General features: G+C 35.0%; 2 protein-coding genes across 8 annotated transcripts in view; one reads left to right on the forward strand and one right to left on the reverse strand.

The window, feature by feature from the left end:
• LOC126373913 (zwei Ig domain protein zig-8-like) overlaps window positions 1-24371 on the reverse strand; it is a 505869-nt gene that overhangs the window by 335529 nt on the left and 145969 nt on the right. The window lies entirely within an intron of this gene.
• LOC126373957 (uncharacterized) lies at window positions 4584-6531 on the forward strand. Its single transcript, XM_050020360.1, has 3 exons — window positions 4584-4866; window positions 5211-5276; window positions 5690-6531. The coding sequence occupies exons 1-3, from the start codon at window positions 4655-4657 to the stop codon at window positions 6021-6023; spliced, it is 612 nt and encodes a 203-aa protein (XP_049876317.1). The 5' UTR covers window positions 4584-4654; the 3' UTR covers window positions 6024-6531.

Raw genomic sequence — 24371 nt, forward strand, 5'->3', positions numbered from 1 at the left:
TGCGTACCGCGATGAAAAATTGGAATAACGGATGGAAAGTTGGTTTATTTTGCCCTGAAACTGTGTGGTATAGTGGAAATAACCGCCGCTGATATAGAAATTGTTTCATATCGGATAACAGGAGCAATAAAGTGTTCCATATACGTAACGATGAAGCCAAAAAGCTCTCACGTATTTTACTGATATCTGTAGTTAGTCTTCTTCTATCGTGTGGCTTGTGAGGTCGAGTACCAACCTCATCAACCCTGGTGTCAGGGTTATTATTGAGCCGCCAAAGACCCCTGACATGGCTTACATAACGACTACTTACTTACATCAGGAAGTAGTAACCGAAACCAACGGCTTGAAGTGCCTTCCGAAGCACGGATCATCTTAATTAATTTCGGACAATCTGGTGATCAGCCAGAAATGTCCTAACTAAACTAGGGACCACAAAGTAATTTTTGTGATATGTCCCCACCGGAAATCGAACCCGGGACCTCCGGATCGTGAGCCCAACGCTCAACCACTGGCCACGGAGGTCGTTAGTGAGGAGTGGCATGTAAGAAAGTGAGTATAAAGTAAGAGATAATACTTTGGAAGGTTAATGAATGGGGATTTGGTTATTTGTGGTATGAATTATGGTATGAATTTAGGATGGTTAATGAATGGGATGGAAGGAAGTTTGAAAAAATATAAAGGGGTTGTCTATTATTGGTATGGTTATTTTGGGTTGATGGGGTTGGTAATCAACCTCACAACCCACACGATAAAAGAAGAGAAGATTATTGGTTTGATGTCGAAATGTAAGGAGTATTTGTTTTTTAATATAAAAGGGATCAACATAATTAAAATATCCCTCCTTTATTCTATATCCCATAGACATACCAACTAATTACCTATTGTATTAAATATTCCTCTACTTGAAGTGTAGAAACATCTCGAAGCAACAAGTACTTATCGCGATGGTGTAGAGTCGTAATTTCACGAGCCATTAGCCCCAAAATAAAATCCACCGACAACGGTCGAGAAAGAAATCCTGTTCGATAACCATTCTAAAGAAAATGTTTTCTCCTTGGCGGATTATTAAATTATCAGAGATTTTTTTTTTGTCCAAGTCCCTCCTTGGCTCCCCACAAATCGCTTCTATTAATCTTAATTTTTCCTTGATAAGTAAAATACGTTTAAATCTGTTAAAGTATTTTGAGGATATTTTTTTCAATCCTGATTTATCTTTGTTTTAATTTTTTAAGTTTTAATAGAGTTAAACTCCTTCCATTACAATAAGTTTTAATAGAGATGAGAATGTAATGATTTTTATTTATTTACTTTTAATAGCTTAATAATTATACATGAGCAGCATTTAAAAATACGTTACTCCGTTGGTCCGATTACTAATTACTGACTTATGTAACGGCTCAATAATAACCCTGACACCAGGGTTGATGAGGTTGGTAATCAACCTTACAATCCACACGTTAGAAGAAGACATTTACAGAGTACAGACAACTCCAACTTTAGTTGTAAACAATTGTTTTCGACAAAGGGAGATCTAAAAAGTATTTCACTCTCGAAAATAATAATTAACTTTTCACACCTAAACCCACGCCTGTGGGTCCTAAAGTGGTGGGCAGGCCCACAAGTAATCTTACAGTCTTTAGTACCTACATAAACTGCCTATATACGTCCCACTGCTGGGCACAGGCCTTCCCTCAATCAACCGGAGGGGGTATGGAGCATACTCCATCACGCTGCTCCACTGCGGGTTGGTGGAGGTGTTTTTACGGCTAATAGCCGGGACCAACGGCTTAACGTGGCTTCCGAAGCACGGAGTTTGTAAAGAAAATACTATTAAACAAAAACAATGTCCAATTTCCTCTAAATAATATCGTTTTCCTTCATCACTCCGGTAAAATAAATTATTGTGTACGAATTGAATTATACATTGATTGAGGAAAGTTGAACCACCATTATAAATTTCCTTGAAACGGTCCGAAGTTCTGAACCATCACTGAGCTCGCTTTAGTTAATCTTGCTAGCTTATCTGTCCAACTTGATGATAAGTATTTGTGTTTGTCCACAATCCTGATGGTAAGTAAAAACGTAGCCTCAGGTGATACACGCTTACCCAGTAATCATCGGTCTTATTGCCCTCAGTCTAGTTTTGAGGGAAAAGCCGTGGGTGTTTCGAATTTACAAAATAAACTTATTTCCCTCGAGATAAACACAGCCACGTGGTTCTTTTAACAAGTGAGGTCACGATGACCTTCAAGATATGAGGACATTACGAGAAGGAAACAACAAACAACTAATGTAAGCCAATCTCAGCTATAACCTATATAACATTAATAGGCTATCTTGGCAGGCCTTTGGCGGCTCAATAATAACCCTGACACCGGGGCATAGAATCATTTGGGAGCTGTCGAACTAAAGTTGGGTTAAGTTTGTGTGCACCCAAATGGGCACCAATGTAATTTTTATTGATAATTTTAATTTAATTATATTTATTAGAGAATTGATAATTTTAATTTTATTCGATTTTATATAATTTAATAGTAGTATGTTATTGGGCATTCTAGACCATCTTCGTTCAGTCGGATCGCTCGAGCGCCAACGCGCTATCGCGCGCGCTCTCGCGAATCCCTTCACTTCGATGGTCTAGAAATACCCAATAACATCGAGTGTGGTTCTTAATATTACGATCAATCGGTTAGCAACTACAACACTCACCAGTATAGCTCGAGTCGTCATGGGATTTCATATCACTGTATTTAATATCACAAGTATAATATCACTTAGAAAATTATTTTGGTCTGTCCGTGTTCGAATCAAGTTTTTTCCTGTAAGTCAAATTCATTAGCAGATTGCTTCATGTCTCTATACAATTTGCTGTCCTGTCATCCAATACCAGATTGGCTCAACGATCTCCAGAATTATGACATAAAGTGATAATATAATTTGAGACTCACAAAGTACCATACGAAAATATCAGAAATTCTATCCAGATTGGCGCGAGTCGTCATTGAATTCAAGAACAGCTTCGGTCCTGTCATTTAATACCAGATTGGCTCAACGATCTCTAGAATTATGACATAAAGTGATAATATAATTGAGACTCACAAAGTGCCATACGAAAATATCAGAAATTCTATCCAGATTGGCGCGAGTCGTCATTGAATTCAAGAACAGCTTCGGTCCTGTCATTTTAATACCAGATTGGCTCAACGAACTCTAGAATTATGACATAAAGTGATAATATAATTGAGACTCACAAAGTGCCATACGAAAATATCAGAAATTCTATCCAGATTGGCGCGAGTCGTCATTGAATTCAAGATCAGCTTCGGTCCTGTCATTCAATACCAGATTGGCTCAACGATCTCTAGAATTAGACATAAAAGTGACGATACAATGTGTGACCCAAAAATTACCACATGGGTGTCAGAAATTCTGTCCAAATTGGCGTGAGTCGTAATTAGATTCAAGGACAGCAAATTGTAATAACATAATGAATTTGACTTACATGATATAATTCCCATAGCGGAAGCTTTTTCCTAATAGTGTGATCAATTAATTTAACTATTTATAAAAGAATCAAAATCACTCTCTAGCTCACTTGTCATGCCCGGTCAAGGCAAAAATCTATACTGAATTACATTACACATTACACAGATTGTGCCTCGTATGCATTGAGGAATGTGGGCTATACTATACCATATATTATATCAATCAGGTATCCTCTGACTCGTGGGAAACTTTTTAATAAACAACTAGTTTCAGTTACTGACTTCGCTTGATAAATTATTTTTATTGCAGGGTACAGGTTTACCTACAATACATTATGAAGAAGGTGAACAAGTTTTCACTTTTGATTCATCATGCAGAATCAATGCTTTGCGTTTACTCAAATATTGTTATGTTTTTGTTCAACTGTAATGATGATGGTGATTATAACGTTCGACTTATTGTTCGATTCAAAGCAGGTAGAAATAAGGTTAATATTATTTAAAATATCAGTATTGAAACGTTGCACTCCTTGTTCATTACAACTTAGGTACCTACCTAATGTACAACTAGATCGTGATTACATAATCATCACAACCAGTATGCAGGTATATTCATGATATTCCTCTTCGTAAGATTATCGTTTATATTCAATGTACATAATTTAGTCAGAAAAAAAATGTATGTAGAGAATCGAACTTGTAACATATACCTACATTGAACATCAAACTCTTAACCACTGAGCCATCGTCGTACTGCGTCATCGGAAATAGGTGTAAGTTTACGTCTGTGTAATAAATACCTAATTAATATGAATATGCGGTGTATCATTTTACAAAGTGTTGCGACTAACTCGTTTGTTCGTGAGAATAGCAACTAAGCATTTTAGCGATGACTACGCGTCCAAAATGCAAAAATTTGAAATATGCAATGCATAATCCGTTATTGTCTTGCATTTAAGGTTTTATTTTGCATAATTCAGTTTTGCACGGATTTGTATTGTTTTTCTATAAAATAGGAAAAATCATTAAACTTTACTCATTCCTTTGATCGATTCCCAATTGTCCACAATTGTGGTATCCTCATCCGTGTGTGTTATTTTCATCTTCAGTGCTTTTCTTCAAGAAAGTTTGTTAAAATGTTAGTAAGTATTTACATTTACTTTTAGTTTATGTATTATGTTGGAGTTTTTTACATAATAAATTTACACAACATTTTAAATACCATGTACCTAACCGATTTCTTAATTTTCAGGTCTAACTACGAATATTCATCCGGTTCGGACTCCCAACTGCCGCTGGCGCCTACGTCTGCGCTGAAAGTGTTGAAAAAGAAGCCTGCGAGCAAGAGGAAGCCGGCGGAGTCGACCCCAACGCCTACTAGGTAAGATTAACATGATTATCTTTAATCTTGGGTGCTTTTGAGAGAAGTTAATAGTGAGACAGTCGTGCCCATCAGTGGAACATTAAATAGGTACTTTAATATCTATCACTTTACTTTTATTTTATTCGAGATAATATTACGCTATTTGCAAATACAACTTACATATCCCCTATCTCTACCCTTTTGAGATACATGCATAATTATATGTTATGTTATGTATCTTGATTAATAGTAACAAAAGTAATATAAAAATAATGTAATGGGTATAATGAGCGTTCTAATTGGAAATCGTAGCGCACGGCGGTAACACTTGCATCGTTTCAATATAAACATTATTGTTACAGTTCTAAAAAGAAGTCGCGTTCGAGCGCCAACGACGAGGCAGGCGCGACCGCAACGTATTCATCGAGGTATGTAACAAAACCTAATTTTCTACATATTTTGTCTACATTATTAATTTTATAAATAGGAAAGATTTGATTGTCAAATTGTGTATTTGGATCGAATGGACTCCGAAACTTACTGGATCGATTTGAAAAATTCTTTCACCATTAGAATCTTACATTATTTCTGATGAACATAGGCTACTCGTATACCTATGTATTTTGTTCACCCGAGCACCCGTGCGACGCCGGGGCGGACAGCTGGTTCAATAATTGTGTAGATATCTTTATTACACTCCATAATTCAGTATACACATTACGAACAATATCATTATGATGAACATAGTTCAAAATAAGGTGACGGAGACGTTTGTGCAGCTATTCCTTTGTTCCTTTAAACCTATATAAATTATTACTTATTCGTATTTTTCGGTTTCCAGTACTGGCCCTGGAGGACTCTTCGGGTTTGAGACGGGAGCAACTTCGGGGACGTCGAAGTCTGCAGTGCTGCAGACTTATTTGACCAGCCGCGTCCCCAACGGTCGAGTGCGCCGGGAGCTCGTCAACCAGTCTGGCGAGTACTATATAGAGTTCCGGGTGTATAACACCGAGAAAGCTGTTGCCTCTAAACCAGATCAGCGGTGGAAAGAGGCTGAAGTTACTCTTAAAGTAAAGTTAGATCGGGGGACTCCGCAGTGGGAGAAAATGCAATCGTTTATGCAGCGGATTCATAATTTATTTGAAGATTGTGAGCCCGTCTTCATAAGCGAATAGTAATAAGTACCTACTACTCAGGTACTTATTACAACCTTTTCTCTCACTGCTGCTGTTCATTGATATAACTTCACTTTAAGATACTTAGTAGTTTTTTTCCACTGAATTTTCAACCAAATACCTATGAAATTATAATTGTAAATCATACATTCATTGTGTATATTGCAATTTTATGTCGTTAGCGTATGAAAGGCGAGGCATTTTCTTTGTATATTTAAAGTATACTTATCAAAAATGGTGTTTTGTACAGTTTGTAAAGTCTCTGTAGATCGTGTTCATTGGGTGGGGCATTTACGAAGCACTAACCATAAAAATAAAAATATTTCTCCTTTTAGCGACGGGATTGAATTAATTGAGTCCGCATTTCGCAACCGAATAGCTTCATACAGAATATTATCACCAGATTTGGATGGTCATAATTCTTTAGATCGGTTTCTTGATGATATAAAAAATAAAATCAAAACATTAATTGATTTGTCTCTCAAGGAAAATGACTGTATAAAACTCAATTTTGAACATTTTGCTGTTTTTCTTTTAGTAAAAAATGATTCTCAGGAAATAAAGTCTTTTGGAACTAAAAATTATACTCTCTATAAAAATTATGACTTTGATAGTTTAATGAACAAAGTGAAAATTAGTTTGATGAGAAAAAAATGTGAATTTCAAGAACGTGATAGTGGTTGGACCTTCTTACATAATTCCCATTTAGAATTGAATATTAATAAATATCAACCATTAAGAGGGTCAGGTCACATTGATTTGCCTGCACCAATCAAAGCCAGAAAAGCGTGTGTAAACATAAAAAACGAAGACAGTTTTTGCTTTTTGTGGTCAGTTACAGCTGCTTTATACCCAGTTAAATCTCATCCTGATAGAGTATCGTCATATCCTAATTTCAAAGACGTTTTAAATGTAGAGGATATATCGTTTCCAGTTACTTTTTCAGACATAGCTAAATTTGAAATTAACAACCCTCAAATATGTATTTTTGTTTACGGTTTAAAAGATAATAATACAGTTATCGGCCCTCTTTACAAATCTGAACCATTAAATAAAAAAGTAATTCACCTACTGTACCTACAGGAAGGTAATATGTCACATTACTGTTTAATCAAGGATTTACCGCGACTAGTTAGAAGTCAAATTTCTAAACATCATGGTAAATTGTATTTTTGCGAACATTGTTTGTTATTTTTCAACTCGACCGATCAGTTAAGTTCTCATAGTTGTGGAGGTGTAGCTACTAAATTACCCCCAAAAGGGTCCTTTATAGAGTTCAAAAATTATAACAGAAAACAAAATGTTCCTTTTGTTGTTTATGCAGATTTTAAGTCAATGCTCGTACCCTACGAGACTTGTGAAAATGGTCCTATCAAGTCAAGCACAGTGACTCATCAGCAGCACGTGCCCGTAGCTTTTGCTAATCATCTTGTTTGTACTGTAGATGAACGATATAATCACATTACATCGTACCGAGGACAAGATTGTGTTGACAAATTTGTTGATTCAATTTGCAACGATGCAAAAAGGAGAAGCGCAGTATTAAGTAATAGTGTACCTATGGATTTTACAGAAAGTGATGCGTTAAACTTTGAAAATGTCGAAACTTGTCACATATGCGAGCGTTTATTGGTTATGGATAAAGTTAGAGACCATTGTCACGTAACTGGTAAATACCGCGGTGCGGCTTACAGTCAATGTAATTTGCACTTTCAAGTGCCCAAATTCTTACCTGTTTTCTTTCATAATCTTTCAGGTTATGACTGTCATCTTTTTATTAAGGAGCTTGCTAAAGTTCCTGGACCCATCAAGGTCATACCTAAAACCAAAGAAAATTATTCTTTCACGAAATTTGTGTCTATATCCGATACCGATAGCTTTCAGATACGATTTGTAGATTCCTTTAAGTTTTTGGGAACTAGCTTAGAAAAACTAACCCCGACTTTAAAAAACGATGAATTTAGATACGTAAAATCTTACTATCCCGATGAAAAACACTTTAATTTGCTTACTCGAAAGGGCGTATACCCTTACGATTATATGTGTAACTGGGAACGATATAAAGAAAAGTGTTTGCCTCCCAAAGACTGTTTTTACAATTCTCTTACCAATGAACCGATCTCAGATGAGGATTATGGGCACGCTCAATCAGTGTGGTTAAAATTTTAATTAACCAATATGGGTGAATATACTGATTTGTACTTGATAACAGATGTACTTTTGTTGACAGATATCTATGAAAATTTCCGACTTACATGTAAACAATATTACTAACTCGATCCTGCATTCTATCTTACGGCTCCGAGTCTATCATTTGATGCAATGCTCCTTAAAACAGGCGTTCGTTTAGAACTTGTAACTGATTTAGAAATTTACCGTATGATACAGCAAGGTATACGCGGTGGCGTTTGCATGTGTTCTAAACGACATGTTAAAGCAAATCATAAATATCTGGAAACATTTGATCCATCTCACCCAAGTACATATTGTTTACTTTGACTGTAACAATTTATATGGATACAGTGTGTGCCAAACATTACCACATTCAAACTTCAGATTTGTGAACGATTCTGAATTAAAAACTTTAGAGTCGAATATTTTAAATATTATGGATGACTCTGAAAATGGTTTTATTCTTGAGGTGGACTTATCGTACCCTTCACATTAACATGATGAACATAATGATTTTCCATTTTGTCCTGAAAAAATTATTTCACCCAGAGGAAAATCGAAAAAATTAATACCTAATTTGTATGATAAATACAATTATGTTATTCATTACGTACATCTAAAAAAATGCTTAGAACATGGCTTGGTGTTGAAAAAGATTCATAGAGCTATAACATTTAATCAAAGTAACTTTTTAAAAAAATACATAGATCTCAACACCCAACTTCGCCAGAAAGCACAGTCTACTTTTGAACAAGATTTTTTTAAATTATTAAACAACAGCATATTTGGAAAAACTTTGGAGAACACAGAACAACGAGTAGATGTACGATTGGTTAATAAGTGGTCAGACAAAAATAATCTAACTAAAAAATGTACTGGCGCAGAGACCTTAATAGCAAGTCCCAATTTCCATAGTGCTTCAATATTCTCTGAGAATTTGGTAGCTATACAGATGAAACATTCACAGATTGTGCTTGACAAACCAATTTATATTGGTTTTGCTGTACTTGAACTCTCAAAAAGTCATATGTACGATTTCCATTACTCAAAAATAAAACCATTTTATGGAAACCGCATTAAGTTGTGCTATACCGATACTGATAGCTTCGTATATAATGTGCATACAGATGACATTTACCAAGATTTGAAGACTAACTTCTTAAAATATTTTGACACAAGCAATTACAACCCAAAAAATTAATTTGGTTTACCTATTGTTAATAAAAAGATTCCTGGTTTATTCAAGGACGAAATGGGTGGACAAATAATTAGAGAGTTTGTAGGATTAAGGTCAAAGCTTTACTGTATTAAAACCTTAAACAAAACAATAAAAAAGGCGAAGGGTACCAAAAAAAATGTAATTAATGGTTTGAGCGTATCAGACTATAAACATGTGTTATACAATGGTGATGTTGTTTACAAAAAAAAATGTTCTATTTAAATCAATTAAACATGAAATTTTCACTCAAAAAGTAAATAAAATAGCTCTTTCTAGCAACGATGATAAGCGATTGTTAGAATCTGACAAAGTGACTACCCTTGCTTGGGGTCATAAATCAATTTTTGGCTGTACTGCTCAAGGTGATTCTTTCAAGGTCAATTGTTCTTCGCAGTGGGAGGAATTGTAGTCGTTTATGTAGCAGATTCATAATCTATTCGAAGATTGCAAGCTCGTTTTTAAGAGAGAAAAGTAAAAATACCTATGTAACAATTACCCCTGAAAGAATCATCCTTAAAACTCTTTGTTTGTAAATACTTAGGTTAGTATACTTTATGTTGTAAGTAGGTACCTATAAACATAAAAATATAATATAAGATGATGACGATTGTTATATAAAAAGTTAGCAGCAGTGGAGAAAATAAATAAGAATATGATATACATAACATAATAGTTTCATTTATTCATACCTACCAAATCACCAGACAGGTAACTTAGACCTTCGTCACACTTGATGGAAATTAAGTCGTGGATCTTCCGCAACGGAACGCCGATACAAATATTTGTATAAAAATTACAAATAGCAGGCACACACAGGCAGGTTATTTACCGCAACGGAAGTTCGGCGTCGGAATTTCCGCCAAGTGTGGCGAAGGTCTTACTGTTTCAACGAGTACCGACATGTTGGATACCTAAGTATACTATATTGTCTTGCACAATCATTGAAATTAATCACCGTAGATTCAAAATTTATAGGATAAAAAGTAGCCTTTGCGTTAATGCGGTAGCTATGTGATATATCTAGCTACCAAATTTCATCCGTTCAGCTCTTTAGGGGTTTCGCATTTTTATAACATTAGTGTGATGAAATAAGTACTAGATAAATACTTCCTTTAATTATAATCGCTAGTCTCCATTTTTCATGTTTAAACTTGTTAACGTGAAATACAACGCGACAATGAAAACCTAAGCGATTTTGAGTGTGCACGTGCGGTAACATGAGAAGGCGCATATGTGCGGGGCAACGCGGCGACCGCGACGTTGCATCATAATTTATTTCATTTCTATTTCGCTTCTCGTTAGTGCAACACCTTCGAAAATGTCCGCGTCCATGCCGAAAATGAGTTTTCTCGCTATAGTGGGGGATGAAGTCCCAAAATTTACAGTATCAATACAAATTCATCGTCTTCGCCGAGATGGAGATAAGATCAAAGAAAAAACTCTTGTGAGAAGTATATACGGCGCGCATGATAAAGAAGATCGAGTGCTGGCATCCGCGCTGTACTCATGTTACCTGATGTCAAAGGAGCTGGGTGAACAAGTTGAAACTTGTAGCTTAAATAAGTATGAACAGGTAATATTCGTTTATTGTGTTATTGTGTGCATAAACTACCTATTACTTTATTTTATATGTGTTGAGGGGTATAGTCTAATCTGTCATTGTATTTTCAGTTACTCCTGGACAAAGACGTAGACACCGTTGACGGTTAAAAATCATCATCATAATTTCGAAGGTGTAGCACTAAAAGCGGTGCCTGCTAAGTACTTTGGTAAGTACTGTGGTTTATTTTATAAATAAAATCAAATGTTTGTATTTTATTTTATACATAAATTAATGTGATACGTTTTATTGTTTCAGAACATGTCGAATAATTTAACAAACGTTAACGAAGATGATTTATTCTACCCTTACGCGCAAGATCCGCTTGCTGACTTCGATGAAAGGTATCCTGTTCAAGCGACTACCACAAAATCGACGGCGCCTCATGATAACAAGAGTCAAAAGCTGAAAAGTGATAAGAAGAAGAAGAGGAAGATAATTAAATCTAAAGTTAAATGCGGAAAATGGAAGCAGTCATCGTCATTTGTGCATAATCGGAACGCGGAGAAAGCCACCAAGTTAATTAAAATTAGCATAGTGGATTTAGGTGCTTCAAATACAAGTGAAAATCAAGAAAAAAGTGATGTTTTAGTGAAAGCCCAATATGTGGTAAAAGATAGTTATGATGATATATTGGGACAGACTGAATCAGAATCAGAATCAGAATCAGAAATCATTTATCAAATCAATCATTTATCATTTATTAATCATTTAGTCTCTGACTAATGTCAGAGTACTACAAGCTATGGAAACATTTAATGTATATAGTAGAAATAGTTAATATGGTAACTGTTATTTCAAAATAAAAATATATTTTTTTATCTATTGTACTTTAAACAGTTTTATGAACTTAATAAATAAAATGTGTTTTTCAAATTTCGTTGTTTTACTAGAAAACCGTTAAATGAAACAAAATCATAAATCAATATTTTACTTTTTATTTAAATAAATCAAATAAGTACATATTATTTTCGAAATACCATTTTTTTACACATACCACACTTTTTATAGCACACTTTTTTGAATGATTTACACATGTCATAGAATTATTTTTATCATAGATATCACACAGTTTCATAAAATTAGGACATCCTTTAGAACCAATATCTATTACCGTGCACGTAGGACACAATTAATTAATCCATTTCACTTTTTCTAAGCCCTTAGTAATTATTTTTCTGTTATTCAAATATGGTACAATTATACGTTTAAATTCACGGTAGTCAATGAAACCTTCACTCCAGTAAATCCCATGATTTGCCTCTAGCCATCGTACTTGTTTTTTTCTTGTTTTGTTAAATAATTAAAAGGATTAGGGGGTTTAACTAAAAACATTACTGTATATTCAGCATAATGCTATAGCCAATTCCTTCACAATAAAATCGTTCTTAACTTTAAACCCCAAAAGATCGACGATCACAATGTCGTTCATGATAGTTTTTTTACTATATTACTCAAAGGCTTGTATTCAATGATACTATCGTTTAATATGAGGCAATAAGCAGATGTTCCGTCAGGTATAATTTCGTCACTTTCTATCTCAACCCGAACGTCCACGGATCCTGTTTTTAGATTGTCGACTTGGCGTGAGCAGTCAATGACGAAGAGAGGAGCTATCTCTTTAAACTCTTTAGCACTTAGCAAAGGATCTGCTCGCCGTCCGTAATAAGACTGTTGGAATCTCACATATTGTTCATATAATAAAGCAATTTTATAACCGGCAAAATCAACATTTATATTTTCGTACGGAAAGTAAGTAGAAGTAACAGTGGTCAAATCTAGACATATCTGCATTTGCATTATTTTTTCTTTTCGTTTGCAATCCTATAATTACATATCTTGGTTTTTCAATTTGAGAAGACGTTTTTATAGACCAGGTATGCTTTGTAGTCTGTGGAAGTAAAGGATATTCGTACAAATCCCAATTCCTAAATACTAATTGAATTCCACGATCTTTTTCCAAGAGTTTCAATAAATTAATCTTTTCTATATCAGAAACTTTTACATGAGGGACACGCCATACTATTTTATCAATGTGAACATTTTCAACGTATTCACCCGTATTAAGTTTCACTGCGTTGAGATTCGTATTACTTCGCAACAGAATTAGTTCATGTTTACAGTTAATAATTACTTTTTTATAATCTTCCGCGAAGCCAAGAATATGAGTAAGAGGAATGGAAACTGAAAAACGTCCATTGTTTACATTTTTAGTACCATTAATATCCCAGCCCCATACTTTAGACACACGTGAATCGCTTTGATTCATAGATAGTAAAGCTTTAATTGTAGTTGTAATTCCCGCGTTTTTAACTCTATCGATCTCTACTCCATTGAGTTCATACCTAATATCTTGGAATAAGTACAGTAAAGCATTGTTTGTAAATTCAATACTTGATGCCGATATCGGTTCTGGTGTGCCAGGCTTCAGAACGTTTACAACCCCTTCCAAATACAAAGTGCTTGCTGATGGTAAAATACATAAATCTTGCTGGTTTATAGGTATTCGAATTTCATCATTCCTGTTGAAACTTGTTATATATGGTTTGTAGGAATGGTATTCGACACCATCTATTGTGTTGTCGTAAGCAGGCTTTGAAGAAATGTCTAAAATATTCATTTTAACAACCCAATTGCTTTTAAAAAGTCCTTGTTTTCTTTAGTTAACTTTGCCTTCTTCTTGGCTGTATCTTTGCAGATAGTTCGGCGATGACTGATGTTTTTAGTTTGTTGTGTAGTGTATTTATTATAGTCGATCATTTTTTCTTAAGATGTAAATACAGCTGTACTTCTTCACCACGTAAGTTGATAGGATTGTTGGAAGTATCTAATAATTTTATATGTATGCAGCTGATACTTTTTTGGTTGACGGGGAAATAAATAATGTTTTTAGGAACTTCTACTATTCTGTATCCAGGAGGCACATTAAGAGCAAATTCATGTATAATGTGACTAGGTTCTCCATTAATATATGATCCGCTTACTAAATCACATTCAACTCTTACCACCGTTGTTGACAGAATGTCGACTGGGTGTTTAGAGGTGTGCATTATATTTGCTTTTAGAACGTGTGCTCCAAATCCTAGCAACTTACCAATCGAATTTTCTTTATCAAAATGTATATCTTTTGTACAAAAAATTGAGGTTTGTAGAGTATTATTATTACACTGCAGATTAAAGGCAGATGCTTTTATTTTCTCCTTCAAGTAATCATTTACCTATGTCTTGTAGCTCGTATGCTCCTTCAGGTATTTCAATTAATTCATTATCACCATATATAAATCGGTTGTTTCTTTTATCGATATTAGGAATCGAATTAAATGTAGATAAATACAACAAAGCGCACTCATATTCACCGTCTAGCTGTATTGCAGGTGAATAATAAGTCGATAAAGCTGATGAGTTACCAGTAATTGACAGTGTGAAGGACATTTTACTATTAACATAAAATAAAACAATGTTCCATGTTATATATATTTATTCCAAAAGTCAACTAAATATGCCAAACACAAATGACCACAATTTACACTATTGAAATTCTGATATCTATTGTAATTATAATATATGTTACATTTCTTTAAATACTTTATTAGTTCTAGTGGAGGCTTAAGATCCCCATAGCTATTGAAATATTCACAATATTTATTTATTTTTACATAAGCAACCCAGTGAGTTCCTACATTTTCTGAATTGTCTAAATTAATAATTCCACATTAATTTTTTTTTGGCATTTTAGGCAACCTATCTTTCATATAAACAGCACGAAAATAAGGAATATTTTTGGCATACTTCATAATATCAATATTTGTTAATGCTCGATTAGGTAGCTCTTTCATCAAGATTTGGTACATTTTATGAATAATCCGTTTCCTTTCTTGTAAGGTTTCATGTATAAACCTTTACCGATTGCAACCGATTCCATCACCTTATTATGACGTTCTGTTTCACGCAAGTTCTGTTGAGCGGTTTTATAGTCATTTACAGTTTTAGCAACACCAGCTGCACCGCCTGCTAAAGCGCCTAAGGCTGATAAGCCAGCAAATATTGGAATTAATGGTAAAATTCCTCCTGTTTTCGGTATAGGTATAACACGTGGTAAACGAATTTTATGTTTATGATTATTAAAGATTTTTTTTGCAGCTAAATATGCATATTTTACCACTGACTTATTATTTTTAGGTTTCAGTTTCTTGATGTGTGACTTTATTCGAGAAACTAAACCTTTAAAACTTGTGATACCAGATCCCGTTTTTAATTTTGTTTTCATAACTTTACTGACCAGCCATGATGCGAGTTTTTCACCCTTCCCAGCGTTTTTTGCTTTGAGTCGTGCTTTAGCCATATTTAAAAGTTGTAAATCTGCTTGATGACGATTATGTAAATCACTATAATTCGAGTATGCTATGTCGTGGCGTTTGCAGGCTTCGTCAAGTTCATTAACACCTATATCACCTCGCAATAATCGTTCTTTTAACCTAGTCCCGGGTCCGCAATAGTTGTAACCTGGTAGGTGTAACTCAAACGGTAAATTATTTATTAAACTATTTATTAGTCCTCCTCCTTGCATGGGTACAAACATAATGAAAATAGATAGAGATAACTGTTCCATTTATTGAACAATCTCTTTTTTGTTAACCCAACTATTCTCTTCCTGTGATAAACCTAACCATTTCACATATAGTTGATTTCCTCTTTTCTTAATAACTTTTTCAATCAAATATACATCAGGATAAGCAGTTTTTTGTAATTCGTGTTCATAAAAGCCTCCCAATATTTCGTTACTTTTTTGATCTTCAATTTGATAAGTGACTGGCTTCGTATTTACACATTTTTTAATACGAAATATCTCTGTAGACCAGTTAGGTGTATATCCTTTGCTAAAACTACTTTTATATTTGCTTATACGAACGTAGTCACCAACTTTAAATTTATGACCATTTTTTTCTAATTTATTTTTTCTGATTTTCATTATATTATTTTTTATGATTGGTTCATTTTCATAATTGATGTCGATTGGTTTGAACTGTGTAGTACGGTGTTTAGTATTGTTGTAGGTACACACGATTTTATTTAACGGTATTCCTACCCACTTGTAATTGCCATTAAGACTGAAAAGTTTGTATAGTTTGGTTTTCAATGTCCTTATAACTCTTTCCACAATAGAAGCTTTTTTAGTAGAGTATGTTGAATAATGGTTAACAGATAAAGATTTCATTAAATTTTGAAAAATGGTGTTATAAAATTCTGTTCCTTGGTCAGTTTGCAAGTTGATAGGCTTTCGATAAGAATGCTTGACTATTGTCTCAAAAGCACGAGTCACCTCTTCCTTATTCTTCGTTTTAAGCGGTATTACCCACGTGTACTTTGAAAAACAGTCTATAACAACTAATATGTAATTATGACCCCTATTATAATTCTTTAAGTGTTTTAAATCAATTAAATCAGCTTGCCATAGATCATCAATTCCTTTTAATATTACAGAACGGCGAATAAAATTTCTTCGTGCCGGTCTGTGAATTTCATTTACAACTTGTTCTTTAATCATTTTGTTGTTTCACCTTTTCGCTATATTTTTTCCTCAAATACTGATCAAAAACGTCTGGTAACTCTGCTTTTAAAGTTTTTAACTTTGAATCAACGTCTTTTAGAATGCTGCTTCTACAAGCACTTATCAGTAAGTCTACATCTGCCTTTGTGTAAGATTTAGTTGTAATTTTATCAACATATTCTTTATTCACTACATCATCGGATTCTGTTGGAGTCTTCACACCTCTCATTCTATTCAAATGTAAATTGATTTCTCCGTGTTCTACTTTAAGTACTGATTCTTCGCTAAAATTTAATACGTCGGATAAACGCATCCTTTTATGTACGTGGTGGCCGAATTTATCAATATTCATTTTAATAGTCTGAATTAACGAAAGGTTGGTTTATAATTAAAACAATAATCATGTGTTTCTCTATTTATTTATTCTTGCTAAAATGGTATATTTTGTCACTTAATATTTTATTTTGGGTGATAATTCCCCGTTCTGTCAATTCTTCTATTATGGAAATCATTTCATTATCCAATCCTGTGTTGCCAGCTTCTCGCGAAGCTACTAATAATTTTAATCGCTCAACTAATTCGTTAGGATCATCCCAATAAATGTAATCAACATTTTTTTTTTTTTAATACTGGTAAGCCTTCTCCTTTAGCAACACTCTCATCTGTACTGTTTGCTGATATAGAACGAGCTAATTTGAACATTGGTTTTATGATTTGTAAATATTTCCTTCCTTTATTGCTTTTTATAGGTTTTCTTGGATCATAATCTCGTCGATGAGCGTTTGTGTCTATTAACATTTGTTTATAATATGATTTATCGTTTTCAGATATTAGGCTTAAATCAGGAACTTTTTTGAATAGTAACTCTTTTAGACCTGGTGTAATTTGATATATACATCCATTTATTGACATTTCCTTATCATCAATAACCAACCGGGCTGAGCCAAGCATAAGTTTCCCACGTTCATATCTTGCACCAAATGGAACGTCTTCAAACACTTCCGGAGAAAGAGACCATGACGATATATTTTTATGAGGACTTCCATGAGATTCAATAGATTTGAAAGATTCATCTATATTATTATCAGTTGTAATACTTTCATCCCCTGAATCTTCTTCGGTTGTGTTATCAGATTGTTCCTCTACATTTGAAGAAGCATTTTTGTGCATTAATGTTTTATCCAACTGTACATTAGCAAAAGAGTCATCTCCACTAGATTTTATGTTATTCATGGAATTATTTAAAATTTGATTAAGTGGATTAACTATAGGCTTAAAAACGGTTTCCAGTGCTTTTTCATTATCCGACTGGATATCTCTCATCTTACGAACCTTCTTTTTCACTGCCTCTGCAGCATTAACTATCTGTCTTTTTAACGATTGTTCCATTATAGAGATAGCTTAATACGTGTTTTGCTTTGTACAGCGTAGAGACGAATAGGTAAATGAGGTTAAAGTGATACTATTTATAAATATATATGGTTGACGATGACAAAGTTGAGAACGCTATCATACTTGAGATAGACAACAGAATTTTCAGTTTAGTCAAAAACTATAAATGTATCAAACATCTTCCTGTACCCCCCTTCATTTTTTCCACAATCTTTATTTATAACTACATAATTATAGTTGTTACTCCATACCTTTGAACACATTTCTCTAAATTGTGCCCACGACATGTCTGTGCCTACATGTTCATCGTATACATGTTTTAGATTGATATCGTCCTGTTTAAATAATACTATCAAATTTGAATTATCTCTAACAAGTTGTTTAGGAATCTTAGTATAGGTCTGATTTAAATAAAAGCTATCTATATTTCTATGTCTCCCCATAGCAAAATAATCCCGCATGTTATTTTGATTTTCACAGGCGACGTCGTCGAATATAATTATAGAATTCGAACGAGCCTCCTGCGGGCTTAGAACTTCATCTTTTTCATGAAATTTATAAAATGATACATCCGGTACCATTTTTAACACATTTTCTAAATATTCATACTTTGGTTGACAAAGAGACTTGGAATATACATATAAATGTCTATAACGAAGACCATTTTTATGCAATAAAAGTCCAATCATTAAATTAGTTTTGCCGCAATTAGATGGCCCACAAATAATGCACCTTATTGTATTCGGCAATAGTTTTCCATGACGTTGAGTGTCAGAGCTCGATATAGGACAGATTTCAGGTAGTTTCAAAGCATGTTTCTGTTTCACAAATTTCATTATAAGTATAAAGCGATGACAATTTGTCTATTGCGTGTTATAGCTTTTACAGCAATGAAATGTTATTTAAACTTAAATATTGATGTGATATGCTGTCCCGTAGGTTATGAGCATTCTAATTCGAAATTGTGACAACCACAAACGGTGGTAATACTGTTTTACGTTGTCGATTAGATAATTATTTTAAAACAGGTTATTGTTGTGTGAATATACCTACTTTCGATTTGTGAATTGAACATTCTAGACGAGTTTATTGTTAAAACCCCACACGGAACGGAGTGAGCGCAAGCGAACGAAGTGAAGTTTTGTGTTTTAACGATAAAGTGGTCTAGAAAGCCAGGACAAAAATCTAGACTCAAAAAATTGTGATATGAAATCGACTCGTGCTATAGTGGTGAGTGTTGTAGTTGCTAACCGATTGATCGTAATATTAAGAACCACACTCGATGTTATTGGGTATTTCTAGACCATCGAAGTGAAGGGATTCGCGAGAGCGCGCGCGACAGCGCGTTGGCGCTCGAGCGATTGAACGAAGATGGTCTAGAATGCCCAATAACATACTACTTTTAATTTTAATTTATCTAATCTAATGTACTTATAATTATGAATATTAATCTGAAATAAATAATTTGAATTGAATTAATTTGAAATTTAATAGAATGCGGAATAATTCTACGTATAGAACGGCAAATCTCCGCTCCCCATCAGTAGCTGTGGTAGGTTTACCTAACCCGACCTCGAACATAGTTTAGACTTAGAATAGTATGGCGTCAGACGTCACACACACAGATGCGAGTGTACAGTCATGAGCAATATAATGTACTCACTTTAGGACTCTGTCGCACTAACATATTTTTGACATTTAGTGAGACTTACAGTTCAATTCGTCAAAAAACTTAATGTGAAATGGTACCAAAGTGTATACATATTAATGCTCGTGACCGTACGATATCGTCAACGTGTGGTGTCTGTGTAAAACGCCGTCGTTTGAGTTGTGCATATACATATACATACATAGCGGTCAAACACATAACCATCCTTTTTGCTTCGCCGTAGTCGGGTAAAAACGTGGTGTTCACTTACGTGTGACATTTCGACGCCCTACGCCGCACCGTCCCACGATTCGATTCGATTTGGAAATGGATTCTGGTAGGGTTCTAGCTAGAACATCACCGATTGAGAAATTGGTCGGTGTGCTGCGGAATGGAAGGCGATTGGGGCAACCACTGTTAGTTCTACACGCCCTATCTATGGAGTAATGAAGACGATTACTCCACCGACAAGAGCGCAGAGATGTAACGTAAAGTGTGTGGTATCATTAGAAGCAGTGGTGTCGCCGGTAACCTAACTCCTCCGCCCCCCCACTAACCGCGTGTCTCTAAATTGGATATTTACATACGAGTGTCGTATCCGGGGAAACGGGAAACTTTTTACACAACTTAGTTACAACTTCCACCATATCAGATTTGCTCCAGTTTGTCGGAATAGAAGGGAAAACAAGAGATCGTTTTTGAAAACTGTTTTTACCCGATTGCGGCGAAATAAAAAGGAGGGTTATGTGTTTGACCGCTATGTATGATGTAGGTATGTGTGTATGCACGTCTGTTTCAACCTAACATCTAAAGCACTTGTTGAGGTGTCACTAGAAGCGTCTTCATTGTCTGGTGGTTATAGGCTATGGGACTTAATGTTAGAATAATAATAGTAATTAATGTAGGTATAAACAATAAGTAAATGTAATAATAAATATGTATAAGCAAATACGAATTGTACGACTGTGTATTGTGTAGTCTGCTTGTGTCAGTACAGTCATGAGCAATATTATGTACCAACTTTAGAACCCTGTCGCACTATCATATTTGACATTTAATGATACTTACGGTCTAAATTGTCAAGAAATGTAATGTGACATAGTCTCAAAGTGTATAAATATTAGAACTCGTGACCGTACCTATAAATCGCGCGCGCCGCTCCCCGAGTCTAGCTCAATATGTATTGTGATATTCAGCCGTGGTCGTATGCAGTGGTAAGCAAACTCTTAGGAAATGTTTTTTCAAATAACTTTGGATGAAAAAATGTGAATATGACAAATATATTTTTAAAATGATACTGAGAATCGGTCTTATAAGGTTGGGTATCTTATGGGTCACTTTCATCTGATAAAATATGTTTGAAAGATGTCTTTTATCTTCGTAAAATAATCGTCGATCACTGTAAAAGAGGACAGGAAAATGATATTCGGGTCAGATAGAGGTGCTGAGAACGTGTTGAAGATGTCCTTCTCTTTGAAATCCATCGCAAAATAAAAATCAACCGCGAGGGCTGTGAAAAATGAGAAAGAAAAACATAAAGTTTCCCAACAGGTCTCAAGCACTGAACTTCAGGCGTGTTGAGAGCCCTCGCTGGTGTTCTATCTAGGCGAGGTGCAATTTGTCCAAATTATGGCCAATTAGCGGCGCCACCCGCTTCCGAGCTATTTCCTTGCAGATGCTGGATGTTTGTGTTAATTCTAATCCCCGGTAAATGTTTACAGCCATTTTTAAGAAGTTAGCCGGCGGGCGGGGTGCGGGGAAGGGAGACCTTAATTAACGAGTTTTTTCCCGCTGTTTGTTCAGCGAGCGAGGTGGAGGTGGGGCCGACACCGGCCAGCTGACTTCAGTTAAGGCGCATTTCCATTTCGAATGAAACGCTTGAGAATTAAAAATTCAACCTTCTTGAAATTACAAAGTTGCTTTGCACTGAAGATTAAATTTCCTCGCCCCAATTTGTCTTGAGTGCAACTTGGCCGTGTAATGAGAGCGAGGTTAAGCACAAAGCCGCGCCCTCGTGCTTTGAAATAGAATCATTTGTCAGTGCGCCTGATCAATCGACATTTCAATCCGAACTCGGCTCGCGATCAACAAAGAAGCTCACAACAGACCAATAATCGGGAAAGTTCGATTGCATGAACCAATTTGGAAAATAAACATAAATCAGTGTGTTCTTGTAAATAAAAGTTGCGTGATTTGTAAATTCTTCCCCTCGGCGAGATTTTCCTCGTCCTCGACAGTGATATTGCATTTGTAAAATCCACATTTCTCTTGATGAATGGTGTTTACGCCGACGACTTTGTTTACTGTGGCCGCGGGTAAACACGGCAACGACGGAGCAAAAATTCTTCCTAATTAACGCCGCCTCCACGAAAAATTAAACTTCACGAGAATATAATTTGTGTGTTGATGACGCGATGGCAGGTTCCCGATAATTCGAGCAATTTCACAGCAACGTTCACACAGGAGGACGTTCAAGAAAGAATTTACATAAGTACATTTAAATTTTATAGATCAGCTTGGTCAAAAATGCCGAACGATATCCGAAAATATAGGTAATCAAATATTTTTGACAACCACGCATTTTCAGTTTTTTACTTGATGACAAATATTATGAAGTGATTAAGTAACAACACAAATAATTAACGCTCTAAGCTTCCACTCAGTTGAAGGTAATATAAAGGTTATAAGAGTAGGACTCTTCAATACTAAATTGAGCATGCTTACATCCGAATACCAATCCTTGCTTGAATGCTAAACTATAAAATGTAATATTCAATATAAAGCCAATATTATTAAATAAGAATTTCAAGTCAAAAATAGTATCAAACGATTACTAATTTATATACATACTGACAGCGGAATGATCTTAACTATGTTAACAAATTAATCACCAAGACCAATTTACTTTAAAACACAATCCATGCTTAAACTCAAACATACTTCAACGTCCTACACGGAACGAACTCAACACAAACACGATGAAGAAACAAGAGAAGAACTCGAAGAACTTGCTGAACTTTTAGAACTTTTTCTAAAGTCTGTCTCAGTGGTAATTAGGGTGTGGTAATGAATCCTCGCCATGCGATGTAATGAGTATCAACACAATCGCAGAACTCTGTACACCCTACTTTGCTAATTAGTTTCATTGAGGAAAACACTTCTTAATGGGACCGGAAAGGTGTGACAATTGTAACTGACGTTTCTTTGTTTGGAAATAATAGTGATGGTACTATGTAGACGATTTATAGAGAGAGATATGGACACTGGTACAGAAAGTTTCAGTACGACCTACTATGAACCGGCGCGGCGTGAGTGTGTGAAACGGTAATGACAGAGAATGTGAAGGCGGCAATTGTAATTCCATAGTTCCTGCTTACCCCGGTGGGAAATAAGCGTTAATTTATTTAAGTGTGAATAATGATTAGATGAGGAACTCGGTGGCGACTGGCGCAGCGGTAAACGCGCTCAGTCTGCGATTGTTGAAGTTAAGCAACTTTCGCAAAGGCCGGTCATAGGATGGGTGACCACAAAAAAAAGTTTTCATCTCGAACTCCTCCGTGCTTCGGAAGGCACGTTAAGCCGTTGGTCTCGGCTGCATTAGCAGGCGTTAATAACCATCAATCCGCACTGGGCCCGCGTGATGGTTTAAGGCCCGATCTCCCTGTCCACCCATGGGGAAGGCCCGTGCCCCAGCAGTGGGGACGTTAAAGGGCTGATGATGATGACTGATTATCACCAATTTAAGAGCCACGCTCTTGTCGGTGTAGCATTCTCCATTCTTGTCTATCAAAGGCCATTTCTTTCACCTCCTTATAAGACACTACGTTCGCCTTCTCTTTAATCTGTTCCATATAAGCTCTTCTTGGTCTTCCTCTTAATCTCTTACTCGTCGTTATTCGTGAATACTGATAGTGGATTATATATTATAGAACAATATGAAAACTAAAACACATAATACCGGATGATATCCCGTGATCACGGCTCTTGCAACACTGTCAAAATATTGAAGGTATTCCGTGATTTAACGCACACTAAAGCAATTAGTAGCACCTCCCGGTACGACAACGTGCTATCAGAGGAACTGTTTGTTTATGTGTACAAAAATCTTTAATAAACTGCCAGAAAGTATCAGAGGCCTGCCTATAAGAGTGTTTAAACGATCTTTGTTTAAGCTACTGAGCGAGAATCCCTTTTATAGTGTCAGTGAATTTCTTGATCACAAAATGTAATAATTGTATATAAAACTGTATGTCTCTTTTCTTTATTAATGTATGTTATTTAAATTTAATTCAATGTTAAAATGTATAATAATTTGTATTATGTATTTATATTGTTTTATATTATGATGTAAGTGTTGGTTGGTTGGTTTTATATTATGATTGTATGTTGCACGACCTCTCTGTATTTGCATACCAATATTGTTTTGGTTAAATGTGTGAAACTTTAATTTAGTCATATATAACAACCAGTGTACCACATTTACTGCAAATAAATGATTTGATTTGATTTGAATTCATCTAAAAATCAAATTTTGCAATTAAAAAAGAAAAATTAATAAAATTTAATTTATTATTATTTATTTATTTATTTATTTGTACACAATAAAACAGACACAAGAAACATACAAAGAAAACAGATAGTACAGGCAAGCTTATCTCTAAACAAAGAGATTTCTTCCAGCTGACCTACGTGACAAGAGAGAATTATTATTTATAATTAATAAAAATAAATAAATTAATAAAATTAGAAAAGGGTCTCAGGATCGAAGC

This window comes from Pectinophora gossypiella, chromosome 2, assembly GCF_024362695.1.
Source record: "Pectinophora gossypiella chromosome 2, ilPecGoss1.1, whole genome shotgun sequence".
NCBI classification, from domain to species: Eukaryota; Metazoa; Arthropoda; class Insecta; order Lepidoptera; family Gelechiidae; genus Pectinophora; species Pectinophora gossypiella.

Excerpts from the sequence above, each read along its gene's own strand:
- LOC126373957 (XM_050020360.1), top strand. The coding sequence starts at position 4,655 with ATGTATTATGTTGGAGTTTTTTACATAATAAATTTACACAACATTTTA. Across the intron at positions 4,867-5,210 it reads TCGACCCCAACGCCTACTAG|TTCTAAAAAGAAGTCGCGTT; the intron begins GTAAGATTAACA and ends TTATTGTTACAG. Across the intron at positions 5,277-5,689 it reads ACCGCAACGTATTCATCGAG|TACTGGCCCTGGAGGACTCT; the intron begins GTATGTAACAAA and ends TTCGGTTTCCAG.